Source organism: Pelecanus crispus, chromosome 6 (genome assembly GCF_030463565.1).
Source record: "Pelecanus crispus isolate bPelCri1 chromosome 6, bPelCri1.pri, whole genome shotgun sequence".
Taxonomy (NCBI): domain Eukaryota; kingdom Metazoa; phylum Chordata; class Aves; order Pelecaniformes; family Pelecanidae; genus Pelecanus; species Pelecanus crispus.
The window spans coordinates 45960050-45984808 of record NC_134648.1 but is presented as its reverse complement, the minus strand read 5'-3'; the positions used below and the strand labels follow the sequence as shown (position 1 = coordinate 45984808).

Here is a 24759-nt window from a genome sequence, read left to right as displayed (position 1 = left end):
GTTTCGTTCAGATATTTTCCACCCATTTCTGTTTGTATACTTAACACAGATGTGGTGTTTCATGAATCTGGGAGGCTGGCTATAGCCGGGGAGAGTTACTGGGCTGGATTTCTGCCTTTGAATATTCTGCTAAAGAAATAACTCTATTTCATGAGATGTTGAAGCCTCCACTGCAGGCACAAAAATATGATGAAAAAACCCTTACCTAAAGCTCATTGTCTGAGGCTATCACCCCACCACACAAAGACACAGAAAATAGCTAAAAAGTCACCCTTTTAACTTAAAAAAAAAAAAAAAGTAGAAATAAATGTACTGGAAGGTGAAAACAAATGCTGTCAAAAGCCTATATTTACAAATGAATAAAAACATAAAGGTATTACTACTGCCTGACGATGGTGACATGCCAGAAGAATCTGAGCGCCACATATTGCCTTGGTTCTATATTTGATTACCAAAACCCAACAAAACAACCAAAAACTGATCTCTCAGTAGAAGTGGATTGTATAACCTCGTCGACAAAAGAGTTGTTCTCTTGGCAATAGGCAAACGCCTCCCATTTAGCCGCCTTTGCTGATTCGAGGCATAGCAGAATTTTCTGTGGTGATTTTTCTTTATTGATTTTTACACAAATCTTAATAACAATTGCACATTCAGAAAGTCTGTGATGATTAAGAATAAATACGTGTGGTTTGACCAGGAGAGAGTGGGACAAGGCTCCACGAGCCCTTTGAAGGATGCAAGGTCTTTACTTAAAGAGCACAACACCACGCTTCTCTCAGTTTCTGATGCTGTCTTCAGCTCTTTCAATCCCAAAAGCCTTACGGGAGACAAGTCAGGAGGAGAAATGCCAGATGTCGCCGGCACGAAGAGAGCAGTCCGTGAGCCAGGCTCAGGGGACGACCAGCTAGAGGGCTCATGGTGGTCCTGGACCGGCTCCTGCATCAGAGAGCGGAGGCCGTGACCGAGTGGCTGCCCTCCCTGGCTGTCTGCATGCCCTTGAATGCCAGCGAGGCAGGGATGTCGCAGCTGTGAGGGGACAGTGGGGTGCCTCCAGCGTGCTGCCAGCCATGGCTGGCCATGTAGCTGGACGGGGCGGCACTGTACGTCATGTAAGGTGACACTTGGGCTGGTGTGGCGTAGGGAGGCATGGCTGGTGCTGACACGAAACTGCTGACGGCCGGGAGGCCATTGGGTGCCTGAAAGGAAAGGGAAAAATGTTTCTAAGAGAGTAAGACACAGCGGATCTGCCGTAAAAGAAGCTGCCCTCAGATGCTGCCCTCAGAGATTTTGTACAAGAACCAGGGCCAGTGATGCCCGCGGGACACCCAGAGAGCCACCCATAACCACTCCCCTGGATTTCAGGGGCACAGCGAAGCCCTTGTGCTTTGCTTTTAAGACCAGCTACCCAACATCAGCCCTGCGCACCTCTCCCAGCAGCCTGTCCCGGTCAGTGACCAGCCATGGATGTTTAGGGAAGACACACCAAGAGCAGGGCCAAGCCAAGCCCCCCCGTATGCCCGCCCGCCTTCCCACAAGCTGTTGTTCAGGGCCTCCTTAAGCCCATGGTTGCATCTAGTCATTATGTTTGAGAGCTACTGCTGGAGCTATTTGTGATGAGTTTGTCTCATCTCTCTCACTGAGCACCTTCATCCTCTTGGCAATGAGTCCCACGGGTTGGAGCGGGTGGGCTGTAATATTGACCCACCTTTCCCAAATTTTTCATGGGGTGTTGGCAACTGTGGCGGGTCCCCGGCAGGTAGTGCTGTGGTGGTTTAAGCTGGGTGTGCAGTTGACCATGGCCATACCAGCGGCAGGAGAGACGGACCCATCCCAGCGCCTCGCCTACCCCAGCCCTGAAGGAGGGTGGGCTCAGCCTGAGCTGCAGCGGGCAGGCGCGGGCATGGATCCCAAAGCAACACTCCCCAGAGTGGCGAGGTAACAAGCAGCTGGGGGGGGTGGGAACATCTTAAACTGTTTGGTAACTGTTTGCTCAGAGCATGAGTCACAACTATAGTCGTATTATTATTGATGATGTCTTTCAAAAATCTGTTTTCTGGTTACTTGGGATATAACCTTGCACATGTTCTTTGCTCACAGTTTCTCCTGGTTTCAATAGGGCTTCTGTACACAAAACAATTGCACGGCTGGGTCCTTCCCCGCGAGCTATTTTCCTAGGTCCTTCCATAGGCTGGGGAGAAGGGTTTCTATTTAAATAGAAAAGGGAGAGTCCTTCAGTCTGCCACGGTAGGATTTCACAATGAATGACTCCTTACTTAAATAAAAAGTGTTCGATGGTTTATTTCATGCCCTGTAAATGTTTCTTCAGCAGAACAGGTACAAACCAAGATCATTTATCTTGCTTAAGTTTCGAATTGTGTCGTGTTTATGTTTTAGGATTTGGGGTGGTATTTTTTTCCCAGAAACATTTCCTATCTGAATATGAAAGAATAGGTATCAATGCAGCAAATCGTGTAGCATCTGCCATTTTTAATCATCTGGTAGAACCGGACCTAACCTGGACAGTGCAGAGTTAAGAAATGAAACAGACTTTTGTTTCGCTAAACTTCACATGAAGTTAACATTTCACTTGTTCAATTCCTGTCTGGATTGCACCTGCCTAAATTTCCAGTATTTACCTCCAAAATGTCACTGGCCTGGTTTCAGGCTCATGAGTTTCCTACCAGTGTAACTCACAGGTCCACTGGCTGGACTATCCTCTGATTGCCACTTGGGAAACCAAGCAGTAATCCTGCTGGAGTCAATAGAAATGTGTACAGCAATCTAAAACAGCAGGAGGCAGTGACGGGATCCCAGCCACATGCCTCCGATAGGTATATTAATTAGTACAAAACATACAGCTGCAGCAGCAACGTAATTGTCATTCCAAATCCATAAACACTTTGTTGAAGCTGAACTTGCCTTATTCTTTTGAAAATCCAAATATGTGACCTGACCTTCAACTCCAATTACACGTCCCCTACTGTGTCTCAGAATTACACTTTAGCCTCAGCTCTAAATATCAGTGCTTGCAACAATGCTAATTAATACAAACCTTCAAATAATTGCACTGTAAATTAGTACACTTCTTAAATCACATGGAAAATTATTTCACTGAATTTACTGGAAAGTAAAAAGTGTGATCAGGCCCTAAAAAGCTGCTGTTCTCCAAGCTCCCTGCCTATTCCGCTGTGTAAAGTGCTTTTCAGAAGAATGTGAAACAAGAGCACCTCTCTCTTTTTTCTAACAAACAGCAACAAAAAGCTTTTCACAGAGGCATCAGAGCCATTAGAGCCGTTTTCTAACACTGGGACATCAAGAGGCACAACCCAAAGGGATCCTGCAGAGAGAAGAACTACAGAAACCCCGAAGGGGTGCTAGAAGGAGGAAAGAGCTGGGCAAGTCCCTGAAGAGTCTCATAGCCATTGGGGCACCACAAACCTCCAGCCCCTGAGGCTCAGAAGAGGGTTTTTGGACTTTGCAAGGCCACCCTGCTCCTCCAGGCTTGCCCACTCCCAGGCAGGCTGGTACCAAGCAGGGGGCTCACGGATGTGCCTGGAAGCCCCATTTTAAGTAGGATTCCTCACTATGAGTGGTCATGTCCTGTGAACCCTTGGCTGTGCTTTTGAAAGGATTCCTCCTAGACCACAGAGAAGGCACATGTCCCTTGAGCCTCCTGTGTTGTCACTGCTCCCCTCTACCACGTGCGGCTCTGGGAAAAGCCAGAGTCCTCATCTGCCACAGAGGAGAAGAGGAGGTGCTTCCCATAACGCTGTACAGACTGCCATCCTGTAGGATGCTCTCCAACCGCTGGCACTTCCTCTTATAGCTCTTTAGAAAAGGCAGATTCTCTAACAACATCTCATCTGAGGAAGAATAAGACTGTAAATGCATCCTTCAAAGTTGTGCATAGTGCTGCATTATGCCAAGGGATAATACTGCTTGATGCGGTCACTTTGCCAAGCACCTCTCCCCACCCCACCATCACAGGCCAAGGGTACATGGGTAGTGCTACCTGTGAGAAATGCAACTTTTGGTCCTCAATAAATTACTTCCTGCTGTGTCCAAACATTGTGTCTGGACAAGAAAAGTCCCTGGAGTTGATGACTTGTCTGTACATGTAAATAAAACAGACCAGGGCCGATTCTTTGGCCCTGCAGGTGAGCAGCACCATGCAATACTCAGCCCTAGGGCTCTCCGGTCTTCTGTCAGAAACAGGGTGGCCTCATCCATGCAGCCTGTCAGGCAGGGTCCCTGGGCTGCACCCTGCCCAGCCCCATGCTGGGGCAGGGGCTGATTGCGTGCTGGTGGGCACAGCCTAAATCTGTGCTAGGCAATGGGCCAACAAACGACCTCCTTGCTGGTCCACCGATGCTTGAGCCCACATCCTGGCCTCCTGCAGCTCCTACAGACAAGGCTGCCAGAGGTTCCTCAGCAATCAGAAACGGATCACTTTGCGTGATCGGGGGCAAATCTGAGCTCCTGAACAGCTCGCATTAACGCAGGCACTGTTGATGAATATTTAATCCAATCATATATATGTTCCTCTACTTCTATTTATCATTGTGTGGCCTTCCTTTGTATGGTCTTATGGCACAAAGTAAAATGAAAGTCTCTGAACTATAATTAATGGAGAAGCCCTAGTTTGTTACTGAATTACATTGGAGGTGCTACTTGGGTTGTTACTGATAAAACAGATGGGATTTGACTAGAGATTTGATGGTTTTTTTTAAAAGCTTAATTTAAAATAATATCTGTCCTGATTTATAACAGACAGAACAACCCTTTTACCTGCCCACCACCACCACACTTTAGGCAAATTGCAACTGAGACAACTGATGTTTTTATAGTGTCTAACTATTTTGAATGTGAGAAAGATCTTGCCCTAACTACCGAGGGCAGGACGTGGAGGCAGTTGTGTAGGGACCGCCGGTTGCAACCTGTCAGAGGCCACCAATGCTGGAAAGCTGTTGTCGCTGCCTCGCTGAATTAATGAATCATTCTTATTTTAGTTCCAGTGCTACAAAGCTTTACCACTCAAAACCATGGTGATGTGAATGCCAGGAGGTGCCTTCAGCCAGCCAAGCAGGCAGCGCTGGGATGGGTAAGGACTGGCCCGGCATGGAGCGCGGTTCTGCTCCAGGGGAGGTTTGAGCCATACTCACAAAGCAGCCAGAGGCCTCCTCTGGTCCAAAATTATAGTTGAGGTGATAGAGAAAACCTCACCTTATGTGATTTAAAACTACGCTGCTCAAAAAAAAACCCCGATTTTCATCTCTGACTTTCATCAGTGAAGGACTTGACCAATAATTTTAACCGCAGGAGTTTTTCCTTCTAAACAGCTTTAGATACAATGTGTAGGTTATCAGAAGGGTTGAATCTTGTCTGTCAATCTGGCACTTTTTACAAACATGACATTCACTTAAAATAAATGGAGGGGATTAAGTTCCATGACCCTGTATATACTGGATGAATAATTCATCCTGCAGTATTTCAGTCAGAGGAAATGAACGCCAAAATCTAAACATTCATAATTAGGAGTGCGAGAACCCCATGGTGTTTATGGATTTTTAAAACCCTTAGAACTTGTTTTAAGTGCAGAGCTTCTTAAACCTGGTTTTTAAGTTTTATAAATATTTTTTTTTCTTAATTTAAACCATTGCTTTTCAAGGGAAATCTAATTTTTTAAAGCAAACAAACAAACATGTAGTTCTAACTGAACAAGAACCTCTGCTGTGCAAATGATAACGGTTCCTGTTTGAAAGCGCTTACTGTCCAGCTTCTACAAAAGACCAGAGAGAAACATTTGTTCTGAATTGCCACTTCTATCAACGTTTTGAAACAACTTACAGAATAAGTATTTCCAAATTTTAGAGCTGTATTCAAAACCTAGAACACATAACCTCCCACCGATTTGCAAATTCAGTTAAAAATGTTCTCGCAAAGATACCTACGAAACAACAGTGGTTGGGACAGGATCACAAGTTGGGTCTGGTGCCTTTCTGCTGAGTTACTGCTGATATGCACCAGTGAAAGGAATATCCAGGCTAGAATTCAAAGCCAAGGTGGACATAAAGTCTCTCTTCAGGTCACATAAAATTATGCTGTTGAAACAAATGGACTGCATGTATTTTCACCAGCAAAGGAGTTGGTTCGGTAGTTTTTAACAGAGTGAATTTTTTATTTTAGGTACTAGAGGTACAACACTAATTAAAGAAGACTTTTGTTGTCGTCGTTTTCAGTCTGTTTGGGATTTGGGGTGCAGAGGGGGTGGGTGGATGAAAAGCAAGTCTAGAACCAGGCTTATGTGGGATTGTCTTTGGAACAAGTACTTTCCATTAGTTATTTGGACTCCTAAAAGTCAAACCAGTTCCTCTCCAGACCAGAGACAACCCACACACACCCCTTGATTTCTGTTATGAAGGTTATGTGGGTATAACGTGTCACACAGCTTCAGCCTCCTCTCTCCTGCATTAGAAGGAGAGACAGGGCACAAGCTTTCTGAACAAACTTCCCAATCAATCCAATCAGACAAACTACCTGACTTTTTTTTTTTTTCCCTGCCTTGGCCATGTTAAGACCAGAGAAACAAACAAGCTACATTCCATTTTCAGACACTGTGGTATAAATTCAAATTCTATCTTGTAATTAATTGATATTGTTTTGTTTTGTTTCATTCCCCTCTCTACTTTTCCTTCTCTGCCTTTTGCTTCCTAGGTATGTGTTATCCGAGTATCAAAATTAGACCCTGTCCCTGCTATCCATTCCCATGTGGCTTCTAAATGTTTCAGAAAACGACCCAGAGTCCTAGAATTCAAAATCCCAGACCTGCACTTTATGTTAGTTACCATTAATAGCAATAACGCAAATGATCTCCTTTCAGGCTTGCATGAATACAAACAAGAGCAGATTTGATGCCACAGGTGGATGCCACCTCAGTTTTATAGTCTAACTCTAAAGTAAGCGTCCAAAAGAACGTAAATGATTCTTCTTATTTTAAAGCTATTCTTTCCAATTACTTAAATCACTTGCCCATTGTAATGTAATTGTTACAATATTTTATTAAATAGATAATTTATTGCATAGACTACGAGTGTATGTTTTGTAGAAGTATTCTAAACGTGTATGAAAAAAAAGTGTTTCTGGAGAAACAACATAGGCTTCAAGCTCAAGCTACCTAATTCACCAGCCCTGAGCCTGGACAGTGACTCAGCCCAAACTGCCCTGCTGGAATCAGCAGAAATTCAGCCTGTGTCAAGACCTGGGGAACACACCTCTGGTGAATAAGGTTGCTGTTTCATTTGTATTTCTCAATTCTAACGCTGACTCAGATGGAACGAATCCTTCCTGTCCTTGGATCAGGAAGCTCAGCACGTTGCCTTGAACCTCCAGCATGGAGCCGTTCCTCGAGAGCGAATGCAACAAATCTGCAGAGGTATCACAACCGTCTTACTGAGAGCAGCAGCTCCCCAGCAAAGTGGAGTGCTGGCAGCAGCTTTAGCTGCAGGGACGCTACCGTAGCTTCGCAGACAGACACTCTCTCGAAGCTCATTTTTCAAAATGAAAAACTTAAAACAATTTCTGGAGACGCTGAATCTTTTCTGAATGCCCTGAAAACACAGTCACAAAGTAGCTACTGGAGAAGTCATTTTTTCCACAGCAAGGGAAAAGCATAGTAGGGAGCAGAGCTGAATATCTAGTCCTTCAATCAGAAGAGCAAATTACCTTAAAAACCCAGAGGATATCTCATGTTCTTAGTGACGTGCACGTAATCAGTCAAAAAGGTTATGGCAACAAGACTAGGAGCAATCAAACACAAACTGCAAACATAAAGGAAGCAAACATGCTAAATCTCCCTTTTTAATTGGAGGTTAAATATGATTTATAAATCAAACCAACATATGGGATCCCAAGGGAAGAGTAAACAAATTTTCCAAGTAAAACAGCAGCAGCAGGCCTGTAATGGAAATCTCATTTAGGAAAATGGCATTACCTAAAGATGTAAGTAATACACCTATGTTTCTTTTAAGGTTTTAAAATTAATAACCTGAAACAATATTTTGGTAGAAATTGTAGTTAACTAAATTAGAGCTAAATTCTGAAGCTGCTATTCAGTGCTACAGCATCAATGGGAAAAATTACATGCTCCTACAAACACTCATTCAGATCAGTGTCCCACTAAAATTAACGTGCCTACACAGGTAAGTCACAGTTACCTAAAGAAGGAGGATTACAAAAGCGAGCACTGAGTAAATTTCTCCAGTTTATGATAACGCTTTTTATTAAAAACCTTTTTAAGAAAAATGCAGTAAAATTGCTAAGCTGTATGTGAATAACCTAGTCAGAGTTGACCCTGCAAATCAGGATATGCTGTCTTTTTATAATGCTGGAAAAAAATTCTTGCAAAAATCTTTTCATATTAGGATATATATCCATATTAGGATATATATCCATATTCTTAGATGAATGAACTTATTTTACTGAACGTATTCCCCCTTTGATTTTCTATTAATTTCACCACAAACAGAAGAGAATAAAACAGACTCTGGAAAATTAGGACATTGTCATTAAATAATTCTGACATCCAAAAAATCTTGAACAGAAGGGGAAACGTTTTGTTGGTAGGATATTACTTTGAAACATATGCCTTTATTTTCAAGACTGAACAGCAGTAATACATTGGAATTGAGGAGCTTTTAATGTAACACATGGGCAAGGGGGTTACAGTCTGTTGCTCAGCTGAGCTGGGTTGATTCCCAGAAGACTGAGCTTTGAAAAATGGAAAGAGACCTGTCAAGAATGGTGAATTACAGTATTTCTCTTTCACTGTAAGTCGTATGAAGCAATGCTGGTGTTCTAGTTGAAGTGACAATTAAAACGGAGTTATTTGCATGCTTGAGTGCTTTAAGATTCCAAATGTAATTAGTTACCCAATTTCATACAGTGTCTCTTACAAAGATGCCATTTTCTTTACAGTTATTTCTCCTGTTACTAAATTCAATGCATTACAATGTACTGCATGAGAAAATCACACTGCTTCCTTCTAAAATAATGTTCATTCCCTTAATAATGAGCAGATCCCATTCCCCATGTTTAATGTGCTTTTTTATTAACTTAAAGTTGTTTCCTTTACTTATAGGCATCCCCAGCTGCACTGAATAACACAGAAATCAGATAATATCAATTGAGTGTTTTAACTATAGTTGCAACATGCATCAAGATCACTCTTAATTATATTTTCTTATCAAATTTTAAATCTCTGCCTCTTCAGGGAAATAAAACCCCAGTTTTGGAAATAGTAATAGTAACTTGAATTTACACACCATCAATGATCCTTTCCTAAAGGAGCCAGGGGCATTTTATGTCTTTTCCAAAACAAACTACAGCAGAAACAAAAGAAAAAAAAAAGCCTCTTTCTCAGAGACTGAGGAATCCACTACAAAAACAACAGAGGAAAAGAGAGGTAGGTGAAAAAGGCACGATGGAGACAAGGCGGATGGAGGTTATTGTAAAACCTAAGCACACTCCGAGGGAAAAGGTGGGGAGCAAGGGTTTCCAATGCTTCTTCAGAAGAGGGATGGGTTTAGACGGCTTTCACAGTGAAGTGGGATCTACCACATACGGCACACCAAGCACGCACTAATATGTCGACCTAAAATGTCTCCCAAATGTAGATTATTGTGCAAGGTCTGTACATTCACTGAATGGTTTCTTTGCTTTCACACTCCAGTTTAGGAGGGATGATATAAATGGAAGTCACTGCCTTTCCAGTGAAGGTGCGGGATCTTGGGATATATTCTATTATTTAACAGACATCACAACCAGACTACCTCAAAGTGGAGTGAAAACAAATTCTGTTTGCTGTGAGCACAAAGCTTGATTTTGATGCCAAAGACACAACTTGAGTCGCCCTTAGATGGATATACTGTGCTTACGAGGACAAAAGAAAAGCTCAGAAAAAAAATCATGTCATATAAGCAAACTCCCTTGAGTAGGAACTAACAACAGATTCCCATTGTTTTAGAGCAGATTTGCACACTAAATCCCCCTTGGTATTTTGGCAAAATCTGGAGTCAGGCAGGGCACACATGGACATTAAACAAGAAAATACGCTGAAAGGAATAAATATTCATTCTTTCTACACTGATGGCTAAAACTGTAATGTATTAGCAAAAGGTTCTATGAAAACTGCCTTCTTAATATAATATATTTATCAATATATTGTCATTTCAATACGGTGTTATTTACATGAAACCGAGGTTGGAAGAAGGAGACTTATGGACACAGAGACATTAAAGGGATTCTTGATGGCTAGAAGATAGGCAAATACGGGGTCAAACTGAAGTCCCTGCTTTGTCATCTTCAGGGAGAGCCAAAACAGCAGTCCCCTTTGTCTAACAAATTTCTGATGCTGCAGAGGCAATTACTGGGAAGCTGGTAAGTTAACAAGGGTGAAATCACAGCCCATCGATTACTGAACGCCCGTGGTCATTATGACTAGGTATGTAGGCAATTCCTAAAAACTGATAAATTGCCACAACAGACAAATTCAAACACACCATACAGTAATTATCTACTTCCCACTCTACTGCAAGCACCAGAAGACTGAGCAGATCAAGTCCTACCTAATCCCCCTGCCCCTGGCACTCTGCTCCTTGGCTGTGATAGGTATCTCCCACCACTCTTCACTTTTCAGTCCCTGGTCCTGTTTGTCGTGGAGGAGGTCCTGGTGGGTTGGGGCTCTTTGAGCAGAGGGTGCTCAGAGTGCAATTTGAGTGTCATTATACCATTCACTCACCTCTCTGTCTTTCTTTATTAGTTTCATCCGGATGGAGTGCCCTGAAGCCATGTGGGTTGGTGGGCAGGGCACTGTGTTTTGGCCGTGGAAGCAGGTGGCCAGTAAGAGGCAGGTCTCACAAATGGGGTTCGAATGGGGTGCCATCCAGATCACCTGGGAAGGAATCGGGTGCATGTAGTGGGATCAGCTCATGCCCCTCACCCACAACATGCAATGACATGGATGCCTAGACCTCGAGCAAGCCATCTTAGTGACAGTATTTTAATAACAGGCACTGGTCTGGAGATCCTAATGAGAGTGACACAGAACCAGACAGTCTCCAAGCCAAGGTCTGAACCCCTGCACCAGACAGGAACTCTGCTAACAATTCTGCCAAGTACTACAGCAAGAAAGCAAATACGCACCTCTCCTCAACACCTTCACCCCCGGGGTATGAGTGAGGAGCAGGATGTCCGGACCTTTATCATTGGCGGATTTTGCACAGAACCACAGCAGGAATCCAACTGCCTGGATCCCGAGTTAGAATATAAGATGCCAAATAAGTAATCTGCCAATTAATTTTTTCAATAAATAATCTGTGTAGGAGGGTTGTATAATTGGCCATAACATTTAAGGTTACATTTTCATCTTATTCCCATATATTGCGGGTTCTAAGTACTGCAGATAAAAACAATTACAGATGCTTTGGCCACTGCATATGCATATGCAGTTCATTGTTCATCTACAATCAAAGATCGGGAACTAAATATTTACATTGCTTACATTTTCTGTGCAAATAATTGTCCAGAATTGCACCCACAATTATTTGCAATCACTTGGCCTAAAATGGAGCCTTCCCTTTATGTGCTTAGAGCACATGGAGCTCATGACCGCTGATCAGAATGCAGCCAAAGGACAGGGAGTGCTATCCCAGCAAAGCTGAAAACTCAAGTCACTAACAGCTGATGAAGTTCAACTGAGACAGAGGCGAAGCGGTTGCTACTTTGGGGTCTGCCCAATATGTCAGAGGAAGACTTCGCTCAAACCATGTTCACAAGCCCCTCGGAATTAGGAGGAGTGTTTTCAGCAACACCGGTAGGTTTGGGATCAGGCCTCCGAATAGCGTACCGTTTCCAGGAGCGAGCTTGCAATAACCACTTGCTCTGAGACCCCCTCAGTTACAGGCTTTTTCCCGTTAATGAGTATCAGCTCCCTTTGGCAACGTGCACATCTGCTTCCTGCAATGCACACAGCAAATAATTCTGAAAAAAACTATTTCCAAAGCTATTTTCCTCTCAACAAATTGTACAGACGTATGTCAAATCTTCTGCATTTTTGTACATGTATAAATACAGACCACAATTTTTTCAGTTTGTACAACCATGACATTAGTGCAGAAAGTCACAAGCATCAGATGTCTGAAAACTGCATTTTAAATATGATACATATTTATTAAATGTTTTCATTCCAAATGCAGGGTACAAATGGGTTTGTATTTCAGTGATTTCAGCTTTTTTTTCTTCCTAAAGCAGCTGTCAGTATAAGCTGCGTAATGCATTAAATACTCAGAATATTCATCCTTTGTATTAATAATTATCTGTAGAAGCCTTCCCCCCAACACCGCATTGAATGTGCCTCCCCATATAAATACTGCAATATAACTGAGCTCTGTATGAAATGTGTATGACCCAAAACTGTCAAGCTCTCAGAAAAATCTACTTTCCTTTTCAGTTTTTCTGATTCACAGTCTCTCTGTTTGCAAAGCTGTATGACAAATTTGTGAATATGATGCACCGGGAAAATGTAATGCAATTGCTTATGTGTAAATTACAACTTGGGACATCAGGTAATTAAAAATTAATAGAAACTTGACAAGGCATCCCTGTGGTTTCCTGGGGACCGTTTGGTACAGAATCACATTCTGCCAGGCAGAGCGTTCAACTCCCCAAACACAAATACTAAACAACATCGCAAACAAAGGCCCCAGAGGCACCAGGAAATTCATAATACTTAAAGTGAAAAATGTTCTACATCCAGAGGTTCAGTTTCATGTTAAACGAGCGTGACTGCGTATTGCTGAGGCAAAAATGTGAAGTCTTCCTGCCTCTTTTGTGGAGTCCTTTCCCAGGCCGAATTCCCAGTAATGTGTGGGGCAAGGGGTGAAATGCAGCCGTTCGAACCCATCGAAGAGATCAGCCTTGGCTGCCGGCTGTCAAACCTGGGAGGTCAATAAGAGTTTTGCCTGAAAAAACCCTACAGGATCCCGTGTGTTAAAACAAATGTATATCATTTAAAAGGAGGGATCAAATATATATATGTTAAAAGTACAGAAGATCTTGTTCTTTGGGCTCAATTTTTCTAGTCTTTCTCATGCGGAGGGAGTTTCCAGGGGATCTCTTGAGAAGTAAAATATTATTGTCCACGACTAAGGCTGCGGGAACAAGTCCTTCACTCGCCTAGTAGCTATGGAGCTATTTGCAGGCTGCGGACAGGTGAACCTTGAATGTTGTGGATGCTTAAAATGCATAGCTGATATTTGCCGGAAACAGCAGAATTCCCTATCGCGCACACAAAATCCATTGTTACCGTGCTTCAGAGCACATTCCCTCTGCTCCTGTTGTGTAATTGGAAAGCCTAAGTAAAACACGCGCGCTTGATTCCCCGCTGCTCTACTCCTCTTGTAGGCACCGCTGACTTGGGTAACACAGACATAAAAGCGGAATATGACAGAACAGTCACTTCTCTTCTCTGGGGGTAATCTGCTGTCTGCCTTCTTAAGACCCAGCTTTTGTAATGAGCTTTGCCCAACAGAGATGAGGAAAATAGCATTTAGCCTGAAGTCCAAAGACAGAGCCTATTTCACCGTAGTCCTTCTGACACATAAATTATGACTGTGGTTTCCCCATTTTCCACCATTTGCTAGATACCCCTTTGCTAGATCCGTACAAATGAACCAATGTTCTCTGCTGTCCCCTGCTCATCTATTTACACCCAAAGCAGTACACATTGCAAGAGACTATGTAAAGATCTAAGAACATCAGAGCCTTTTGGTGAGACTTTTCTGTCACAAACCGTCACCCCAGACTCACTGCACTTCAGCGAATGGACAGCTAGTAAGTCAGTGCTACGTGCAGCAAGAATTTGGTTCATAAATTTCACTTTGCACCTGGTTGAAACAAATCTTTTGGCAAAAAGAATGCTGCAAAAACTGCAAAAAAATTCACATTTTCACATCCTTATTTGACATGAATTTTCTCTGAATACATTCTAAATCAGCAAAGTAATAAACTTGTGACAGACGAAGCAATTAATGTACATGTGAATGAATTCTCTGGTAAGCAAGTCTGGATACTACATGAATAGACTGGTATATACATTAGAACTTTCCAAAGCCAAATTCTATTTACCCATATTATTATGGGGGGGGGGGGGGGGGGGGGGCAGGGAGGGATCTCCTCTGTGTCTTCTTTTAGTGAGCAGGGTTCTGAAAATGACCTTTTGGATAAATACTTTTTATCCTTTCTGCCCTTTTAAACTCTCTGGACAATGTAGTTTGGTAAATGAATTCCATTTTATTAATAGCAATTTGCTCCATTTTTAAATAGCGAATATGTTTAAATTACATTTATCAGGTGATCGTTCAGGTTGAACAAAACTTTAAAGTAAGACTGGTATTGACAGTAGAACAGTGATATATTATGAAGATGAAAGCATAAATATTGAAAGAGTGAAAAAAGATAAAAAATAGTTTCCAGCACCAGCATTGAAAATAACCCGATGTACATAACATGGTTCCTCAACACGTTTGTTGAGGTAAATGAGATACCAACAGAGGCAATGGTTTATAGCCTATGAGGCGGATCCCGTGAATATTTCAGCAGAATCGTGTGCAGAAGGCCCAGCCTGGAACCTAAGGAAACACAGCCACGGTACAGCTGTTTTTAACAGAATCATGACAAACTATTTCCATCATTTTTAGCAAGACTGCTAACACTTTATTTGTTTCGCTTTTTGAAGAATATTGTGGAAGGATGAATATTAACGCTAAATCTAACTCTAATTCTATCTTTAACCGTACAGTCATGGCTATACTACACTGTGCATTATTTGCAATATGAAACGAACAGAATAATAAAGGGATAATAGGAAAATGTAATACAAAACAAACAGGACAGCATTAAGGGCGGCATATTGTCTGTAAGGCAATATATGTAATAAAGTGGCTTTTCACTTTTGGGGCCTACATTATTTCCCACTCTGCCTCATTCAACTCTTTGCAAGCATTCCCGCAGTTTGCGCTCCACATCTTGACTTTGAAAGGGTCTGATTCAGCTACTCTCAGCACCAAATACGAGCTACAAAAGTCTCCTCGACATGGAATCCAAAACCAGACACAGAACTCAAAAAAATATGTCCAAACCCTCTGTCTTTGAATGGGAACACGCCAAACAGAGATCGCGTTTTTCCCTCGACTTCGTTATAAGCGTAACAAATGAATGGTCGGGAAGTCAATGCATCTGAGAAAGCTCTGATGCGTTTTGAAATGTTTCCATCGCACGGAAAAAAAAAAAAAAAAAAAAATTCAAAACCTGTGCTTTCCCAACGAGTAGCAGTTGAGCCTTTTATAGCTTTTCTCCTGGCACGGGATTTGATTAGCAAGTACAAAGATTTAGACAGAGGTTTATTAAGTAACAGTTATATTGTGTTGTAATTAAAACGTAGGAAATTCGCCGCCTACTTAAGCGTTTAAAAATGCTTAATGTAGGAAGCAATTACACCTCATTTTCAAATTATTCCCCTGCCTACAGAGCACGCTGCGGACAGGGTACAAGGCGGCTTTACGGGCGGCGGCGGGACGTGCCCGCTCACACGGTACGGACCGGACCGGCACGGCACGGCCCGGTACGGCCCGGTACGGCACGGCCCGGCCCGGCACAGCACGGCAGGGCCCGAGGCGGGGGCTCGGGGCCGGGCCGGGGGCAGAGCCCCGGTGGGCGGCGCGGCGGGGTCCGGTCGCCGGGCGGCTCGGCGGGCGGGGGGCCGGTGCGCGGCGATTCTCGGGTGTCTGCTGGGCGGGCTGTGCCGCGGCGGCGGGGGCAGCGCCGGGAGCCCGGGCCGGCCGGGATGTGGGCCCTGCCCGCCCCGCCAGCCCTCCGCCCGCCGGGAGCCCCTCGGCCAGGAGAAGGGCGGGCTGGGGGCTGCCGGGGGGGCTGCGGCGGCTGCGCCCAGGGAGGGAGCGGAGAGAGGAGCGGAGGAGGGAGCCAGGCTCTTCCCCGACGTCGCCCGTCTTGGCGGACTCGTTTGCAAACCAAAACCGAGGGAAGGCCGGCACCGGCTCCGAACCGAGAGCGACGGCCCCGGGCAAGGGCTCAGGGGCCCTGTGCATCACCGCCCTCCCCCCCCTCTCTCTTTACCTGGCTGTACTTGGCCTCCTGCTCCAGGGAGCTCTTCTCCAGCCCGTTCACGGCGTGCTGGGCCGGGGCGGGGAAGCTGTTTCGGCCCAGGCTGCTCCATTCCTCCACCTTGGGGCTGGGGTAAGGCGAGGTGTCGCTCACTGCTGGGAAACACGGAGGGAAGCGGGGGTTAGAGGCAGGGGCCGGGATGCGGAGCACTTTGCTCCGGGCTGGGGACGGCTCCCCCTCGCCACGGGACGCGGTCCGTGGGGCAGAGCTAAGGGGAAGCCGGGCCCTCGCTGAGCTACGCCTCGCTGAGCCTCCCCGGCGCCCCTGGTGAGGGTGATGCCGGGGAGGAGGGAGTCGGGCCCCTCCGTGCAGCTGTTGGCGGCGATCGTCAGCCGAGCCCGCAGCTGGCTGAGTCGCTCGTCCCCGCGTCCCTGCGCTGGGGTGTCCCCCGGCACTTCTCCCCCGGGATCTCCTAAGGGGGGTTTACGGGAATCGCCTCGTGTGTGTGCGTGTGCGTGTGCGAGTCCGAGGACAAACGACACCCCTTGTTAGTAATAACCCTGGCCCGGCTGCAGATGAACCAGGCTCCAAGCAGTTTGGGACAAAAAAAAAAAAAAAAAAAGAAAACAAAACAAAACACAAAAAGAAATTTAAAAAAAAAAAAAGAAAGAAAGAAAAGGAAAAGGAAAAGAAAAAAAAAGAAAAAAAGGAGGAAGAGAAGAAAGAGGAAAACAAAAGATAAAGTCCGGTTATTTCCACGCGGCCGCGGCACGGGAATACCGGGCTGTTTTGCAGGCGGGCAAATTCCCCGGGCCCCGCCGGGGAGCCCGCGGGGGGGGGCGGGGAGGCTCCCCCGAGCCCCGCGGCCGGCCGCACCGGAGCCTGCGGGGCTGCGGGCCCCCGGAGCCGCCGTGGGAGCGGGCTTCCCCGCGACACCTCCTCGCCCGGCCCCTCGCCGAGGCTGGGGAAAGGCACAAATCTGAAGTTGTCTTAAGAAATTGAGCTCTCTCGGTGAGCGCCCTTTTCTGCTGATCTCACACTTTCCCATGAATAGGGGCTTCCTTTCCGTGTCAGCAAGGTCAGTTTATCCTATAAATCAAGGGCGAGCAGCCCCCATCTGCGGCATCGGCCGCTCAGCAGCCCCGGCTCTCTGCTGGGAAGGGGAGGGGGGAGATTTTACACTGCAGAAAGATGTGTGCGGCTTCGAGGTCTGAGGGAGACGGGGCAGATACCGAGGCACCCGGCAGTACCGTCAGAGGCCTGCCTGCCTGCCAATGTGGTGTTAATAAAGGAGGAACTCACTTAAAAAAAAAAAAAAAAAAAAAGAAAAGAAAAAAAGAAAACTCCATTTCTCATGTGATTGTAATGTTCTCATTCTTTTTAATGTTCATTGCCAACACTACCTCTCCCCAGCACAGAGCAGAGATTGTCAGGCGTGTATTTGTTAAAGTCCACTCAGAAACACATTTGTTTGTGCCAGTGTGGTCTGAGGATAAAGTTTCTATCGCGAAGGAGAGGGCGAAGAAGGACAAAACTTACATATTTTTGTATGTAGGAATATAAATAAAACACACGTATGTGTGTGTATGTGTGTTGCTTGAAAAAATGCCACCTTTTTGACGAAAGAAAAAGAAAATTATTCTGCAATGCCTAAAGGATCAATTTGCATCTGAAGTGCTGCTGGAACCGGATTGTTGTCCTTAAAAACGCAATGAAAACAGAAATCACAGCCCCCCCCGCCCCCCCCCCCCCCGCTAATTGGGAGGGAAGAGTGGGACACAGAGATCGCTGTAGGCGAAGGTTATTTTAGACTGTTGTTTTAACCACATTCACTGTTAGTTCACTGGCAGAGAGCGAAATGGAAAAAATGTCCCTTTCTTTGCGGCAAAGCGTAGCGCGCAGCTGGGAGACGCGACGCAGTTTCCAAGCGGAGAAACAGAAAGAAGGTGGAAGGGATAAAGGCAGCAAATCTTGGGGGTTTCGTTTTCCTGGACCACCGCTTCGGAGGAAAATACAGCATCAGAATGAAAGCAATTAGGTGACATTTGAACTTCCTGCCGGAGCAAATTTGGCCTGATTGCGAAAACTAGAGAAAATGGACTTCTCGGTAACGCCAAGGCGGCGCCTGGGACTAAGGGCGGCAGCGAGCCCCGGCCGGGACCAGGCCGGGACAGGCACCGGGACCGGGACCGGGACCGAGCGCGCCCCGGGCCGATCCCTGCGGCCGAGGTCGCCCCTTCTCGGGTCACAGCGGCAGCGCTGACGGCCCGTACTGCAGGGTTTGCTGGTCCGCCTGCAGACCACCCCGGGACCTGCGATCTGCCCGCGTCCCCAGGCGCATCCTCCGGTAAGCTCGGTGCCCGGCTCGGGCTGGGGAAAGGCGAGAGGTTTCCCGAGGCAAAGCACGAACGCGCCTTCCGACCCTCGGAGGGGAAGGAGCCCAGGAGCAGGGGAGGGAAAGGCTCCGGCCCTGCCTGGCTGCCGCTGCGGCCCCGGGTCCCCCCTCCTCACCTTGGTCTGTGATGGACCGGATCCCCAGGATGTCCGTCACCGAGTGGGAGGACGGCCACGTCCTGGGCATGGCCATGGTGCTGGGGATCGCCGGCACCCCGGGCGGGGTGGGCACCTTGGCTCCCGCAGCAGCGATGGGGCTGGGGTAGGAGTAGATGTGGTTGTAGGGCAGAGCAGGCTGTGGGGGCGGCTGGTGCTGCTTGTAGGACTCGTAGTGACTCTGCTGAGACAGGTTCCCGATTTTGTTCCGGAGGATGCGGCTGATGGAGCTGACCGACGGCACGTTGTACTTGTCACACACGCCATCGGCCAGCAGGCGATCCCGGATCTCCCAGGCGAAGATGCCCGGATCCCTTTGTTTGTAGGTCCGGATATGTTTCACCACGGTGGGGGTGGTGACCCGAGGCTTGCTGCCTCCGATAGCCCCCGGTAGGATGGAGCCGGTCTCGTTGTAGCGAGCCAGGATTTTGCTGACACAGCCGTGGGAAACGCGGAGCTGCCGGCTGATGTCACACGGCCTGATACCCAGTTGCGCCAGTTCCACAATCCGCAGCCTGATGGCATTGGGCAGGGGTCTCCCGTTGACAAACACCCCCCCGAGCTGGTTCACTTCCCCGAAGGCAGGTTCTGCAAGCAAACACACAGACACTCCCGTCGGACACGGCGAAGGGCTCAGAAGGGGGCGTCTGAACTGCTCCTCATCCCACGGCAGATGTCACAGCACGCGGACCCCCCGGCCACCACTCCACGCGTGCTTCTTTATAATAGCGGGATGCCCCCGAAATTGAAGGTGAGGGGGGGAGTAAGAAAGAAAATAAAGCGAGGGGAGGGGGAAAAAAAAAAAAAAAAAAGAAAGAGAGAGACAGAAAAGAAAAGAAAGAAAGAAAATCCGGGGCAACAAATGTCGGAGCTCTCCGGACTGTGCATCAAGCATATTCCAGAAAAGCACATTCCAGAGATGAAAAACGAGATCGCCCCAACAGACAAGTCGGCTTTATTGCCACAGGAAAAAGGAACACGGAGAAAAGAAGAAGAAAAGAAAAACATTTTCGAAGAGGTGGGGGAGGGGGAGGAAGGAAAAGTAGTTGAGGAAATTCTTTTACATCTTGGGAGAGGCAAGGGCAACGCGGTGCTTCTAAGTCGCGACCAGCTTTTTAAAGACCGTTTCTGGTGCTGTTAGCGCCTCTCGCTTAACAGCACAATTACACCAGGCTGTAAAACAAACGTGCTAAAATGTTAACTGCTAAGATCGGTGTCAGGAATAATATACAACGTGCCACAGGCTCCAGCCATCCACTCGGCTGCGATCCTGCCTCGCACTCGCCTAATAACATTAATAATAAACCGAGCCGTCGTTAGCGTCTCTCTCTTCCCTGCTCCTGACCCTTAGCGCGTTCTTACAACTTGTAGGAACACGAGCAAAGTCAATAAGGGAGCCGCTGACGGCGCACGGGTGCTCCCCCTCTCTTGACAGCACTTGAACCCTCCTGCAGCTCCCAGCCACTTACCCATTCCTCTGAGCAGGACACCTCTGGGGCCGCCCTAAATCCCAAACGGAGACCTATGCCCAGAGACAGGCTCCCAGCCTGCCGCGCTCCCGGCTGCGCTAGCCCCCGAGGCTCGCCGGTCTCCAGCGAGGAGGCAGCAGGGGCGTGAGGGAAAAAGGGCCACAAGGAAATCTGCTTCCCGGCGAGGGGGGCCTTGACTTCTGCATTTCAACCTCAGGGCAACGTGGGCAGGGCTGGGCTGGGCCGGGCGCCGCAGCCCACCGCTCCCCCGAGCCCGCCCCCGAGGGCGGCCCCGCCGCCCAGACGCCCTCCTAATGGCCGGGGGAGGTGACGGACAGCGCGGGGCCGGCGGCCCTTCCGCTCCGCCGGGCGCCCGCCTCGGCACCTGGCTCCCGCCGCAGCGCCGTGAGGCTCCCGCACCTGCCCGGCGCTGCGGGGGCACCGCTCGCCCGGCGGCAGCGGGGCACCGGCGGCCGCGGCCGGGCCGGGCCGGGCAGGGCGCAGGGCCGGGCGGCCGCCGGGCTGCTCCGCCGCCGCCCTTCGCGGCCCTTGTCCCGGAGCAAGCGGCCGGGGAGCGGGCGTCGGGGCTGGCAGAGGGGTTCCCCCTTCCCCTGGCAGAAGCAGAGCCGCGTCTTGCCGCAGGCGCGCTTTCCCCGCCTGTGCCTTTGCAGATGCGGGAGAGAAGCCCTTCCTTGTTTGCGGCCGTCTTGTCCTAATAAAGCGCTTTTTCACTAACGAATATTTCACGGGTGGCGCGGGAGAAGGCTGTGAGCGGTGAGGCGTGGGTCGGTTTTGGTGGAAGCCGCAAACCCGTCGGGAAATCAGCCGCAGCTTCGCTTGTCCCGGGAGGAGACCGGGACGGGGCTTGCGGCGCCCGCGCATCGGGATCCTGACATTCCCCGGCCATCAAAGACCGGCTCAGCTTTTGTCTTAATCCCCACACTAAATATCGCACCGCGCTTAACTGTAAAATGTCAACGCCTCGCCGCTGATTTCAACTTTATCAAAGACACTGCTACGTATTAACAGTTAAAAGAAAAACAGACAAAGCTGGTAGGAATTAAGGTATGTGTGGGTCACGGCGTGTTTGTGTATGCGGTAGAAGTGTTTGGTTTGGCATTAGGTGTACGGATCCTGATCTGCGAGCTTGTGTGTGTGCCTCTTACATACATCCCACGTACATCATGTTGCACACAGAGATCATGGGCTTCCTAGCTCCAGCCAAGAATTTATCATGGTTTTCTTTTTTTTTTTTTTCCCCCCTGAGATTTTTTTTTTCTTGTTCTGTTTTGTTTGGTTGTTTTTTTCAAAGAGAGTCTCGAAGGTACAGGCTCCATAAATTAAATAAAACGTGAAAAGAAATAGTGTGGTGACCGGAGTGCGCGAAATGTCACCGAGTAAAATACGAAATTGATGTCGCTGGTGTGTATGAACACTGTATAGATATTATTTTAATTGAAATGTTTGTAAGATGTTTTTTAGAAAAAAAATACCAAATTAATTGAGCTAGATTTCAGAGCCTGCACGTATCTCAATGAACGTGCGTAGCTAGGAATAAGTAGGATGTTGCAGGAGATCGCCCAGAAATTAATGGCACTTGTCCAGACGTTTTGTGGTGGAGAGGAGGCGATCGTGGTTCTTGCGCAGGTATCTCTTTATTTGATCGGAATATCAGGGATTTAAAAAAAAAAAAAAAAAGAAAAAAAAAAAGCAAACACAAAACCAAACCAAAACTCCCCCAAAACCCAAACAAAAACCACCACAACAACAAATTTTCTGTGGCAGTTCTGTAGTTATTTCAGAAACGTGAGTTGCCCATTCAGGCTATCACAGTTGTAAATCGCGGTGCTTCCTCGACCTAGACAAAATTACCTCCGGTAAAGGTAATTTTACTTCTCCCCGCCGCCCCGCGCCGCGCAAATGCCGTCGTCCGAAGGGGGTGGCATGCTGCGCGGGCAATCCGCGCGGGCTTTTGCTGAAGCCAGAATCCTTTCCGGTGCTGCGGGCTGCCCGGCTTCGGGTGTTTTCAAGGCAGGAGGCATGGAACTAGTGGGACCCGGATCCAGCCTCCCATTAAGTTAATTATGTAATTAAACAATGGAAGGGGGTGCGCGTCCGTGGAACTTCCGATCCGCCTCAGCCGCCCGCGTCTCCCCGCGGCAGAGCCGCCGGAGGGATCCCCGCCAGCGCTGCCTCCCGCCCGCCGCCCCCTGCCCGCCGCCCCGCCGCCCCGCACACGCGTCCCCTCCCCTCCCGTTGCTTCGGCCCCGGCCAGCGGCGTGCGGCCGGGGGCCATCTGCGGGCGCACGGCCGGTGTGAGCCCGGCCCCGCGGCTCCCGGCCCCGCTCGGCGCCCCCGGAGCTCCCCCGGGGCTGCCGGGATGCTCGGGCGTGACCCTGCGCTGCTCTCCCACGCTGCCCGGGCAGTTTCTCTCCCCATCGGTGCCTGTTGTGCTCGCGATTGTGTCCTTTTCTTCCCCCCCGCCGTGTCCTCCAACCTGTCTGTTCCCCCTCCTTCCCTCTCCCACCCCTCCACCCCCGAGCCCGCCTCTGATCTCCTGGATATTTGGTTTCTTTCCCTTTCTCAATGTGTGTTCCTGATGTGGTCCTGTCGGAAAAGCTCGTTTACTCTGCTCGGGTCTCCAGTGGTTTAAGGATAATGTTTATCAGAAGTGAACGTGCTCAACTTGTTTCCATTCAACTGCTGAGTGTGGGCTGAAATACCAAAGGTCACATCTACAGTGAGTCGGTAGAGGGCAGGGGGAGCCGAGAGGAATACGAAAACGTTATAATATGCAGCAGCCCGATGATCGCTTCTGACCTGCCTGGCAAACAGATTAATTTTTTTTCAGGTAGGAAAGCACTGAGGAACGGGAGGGGACAGGCGGCAGGGAGAGGACGGGGGGCGCGGGGTCGGCGTTCCTCCCCCGGGAAGGGCACGCTGGCCCGGCGGGGGCTCGCCCCGAGGTGCGGGCCGCTCCGCCGGCCGCCGCCCCGGCACGCACCCGCGCTGCCACCGCCGGGCCCCGGCTGGGCGAAGCAAAGCGGCGGGGGCCGAAGGGGACTCGGGCAGGGGCCAGGCGAGAGCCGGGGCGCCCCCCGAGCCGCCCCTTCCCCTCCGTGCGGAAGGGAGGGACGGAGCTGTGCCGGCCCGCACCACGCTGCCGGGAGCCCGGTGGCCGGTGGCCCTCGGGGGTCACTGCCTCTGCCCGCCCCACCCCGACACCGCAGCATCGCGGAGGGGAGCCGGGGCCCGCTCCCTCGCCTCTCCCTTCCCTCAAACTCGCCTCTCCCGCCCTCTCTCCTCCACGAAACGGACTTGGCGTGAGTCGCCTGCAGCAGATCGCCTGCACGGCAGCAGCCCCGGTGCGCGGCGAGGCGGCGGCTGGCAGCCCCTGGCTCCCCCCGCCCGTGAGGGCCTTCTCCGGCGCTTTCCGGGGCCGGGGGGGGGCCTCCAGAGAGTGCCCGGCCCCCGGGCTCGGTTCAGCCCCTCCCGAAGCTGGGAGCGGGGTCCCGGCGCGGCAGCATCCCGCCCCTCCGGACGGGCTCCGGTCTGGGAGGCGGCCGAGGCCCCCGGCGCCGCCGCACTCACCTCGGCGTGCCCGGCTCCTGCCTCCCTGAGCCGCCTTCAGGGAGAGCCCGTCCTCCATGAGGGCCTTTCTGCAGGGGCTGCGCGGGATGTAGTGCCTCGCTGATACGCGGCTTCCTCCGCTCTCCCGCTGTAGGAAGAGATCAGCCAAATCAAACGCGGCACGCACTCCCAGCCCCTCTTTGAAGCTGCAGATTTTTGATTTTTTTTTTTTTTTTGGAAGGAAGCTAAACCCCTCTCCTTCCCCGAGGGGAGGTGGCTACTGAGGAGCTATTAAGGCAGAAGGATGCTCATATGGCAACATGTTTTGTAAGTAGAAGGCCCCCCTCGACCCTTGCCGAAGGACAAAGCCTCCCCGTGGGTGTAGTCGGGTGGCCGGGTTTCTCGAGGCGGCGTGGGGAAGGTGTGGGTCTGGGGTGGCGGAGCTTTGAGCCACACACGCGTGGTGCGGCTGCGGCTGTCGCAGGGACTGTCGCACACTGTCGCAGCTGCCCTGCCTTCCACCCCAGCCCCTGCCATGCGGCACAGAGCCGCGAGATCCCCCCCACCCCGGGAAGCGATGGGACTGTTTGGAGGGCAAAGCGCGCCTTGGACCCGGAGCAGGGGCGGGGGTGCAACGCGGTGGGGGTGTCGGAGAAGCTTTGGGACACCTCTGAAAGAAAGGCAGGGGAAAGCGGGGCAGAGGCAGGTGGAAGGGCAGCGACAACCTTAGGCTGTGGCTGGAGGTGCCCCATCCCGGAGCAGCGGTGCTGTGCGATGCAGAGAGAGATGAGACCCACGGAGCTTTAAAACGGGGCTTTCGTTTTGCACAGAGCTATTCCTACGCGCGGGCTTATAAAATCCCACGGGATCTCCCGGGATCGCTCCCATTTTCTGCGAGACGTGTAAGCGAGCAAACGCAGGATGAAGGGGCCTTCGCGTATCGCTGGCTGCCATGTGCATCTCCCTGTACGACAAAATAGCTGAGCCCAGCAGG

General features: G+C 49.3%; 1 protein-coding gene across 1 annotated transcript; it reads right to left on the bottom strand.

Moving 5' to 3' along the window:
- Nucleotides 1-941: 941 nt before the first annotated feature.
- Nucleotides 942-23844, bottom strand: PAX9 (paired box 9). The gene is made up of 6 exons (XM_075713043.1): nt 23200-23844; nt 20255-20315; nt 18688-19314; nt 16189-16331; nt 10796-10948; nt 942-1196 (listed from the first exon to the last, which is right to left on the bottom strand). The coding sequence occupies exons 1-6, from the start codon at nt 23842-23844 to the stop codon at nt 942-944; spliced, it is 1884 nt and encodes a 627-aa protein (XP_075569158.1).
- Between the last annotated feature and the right edge of the window lie 915 nt (nt 23845-24759).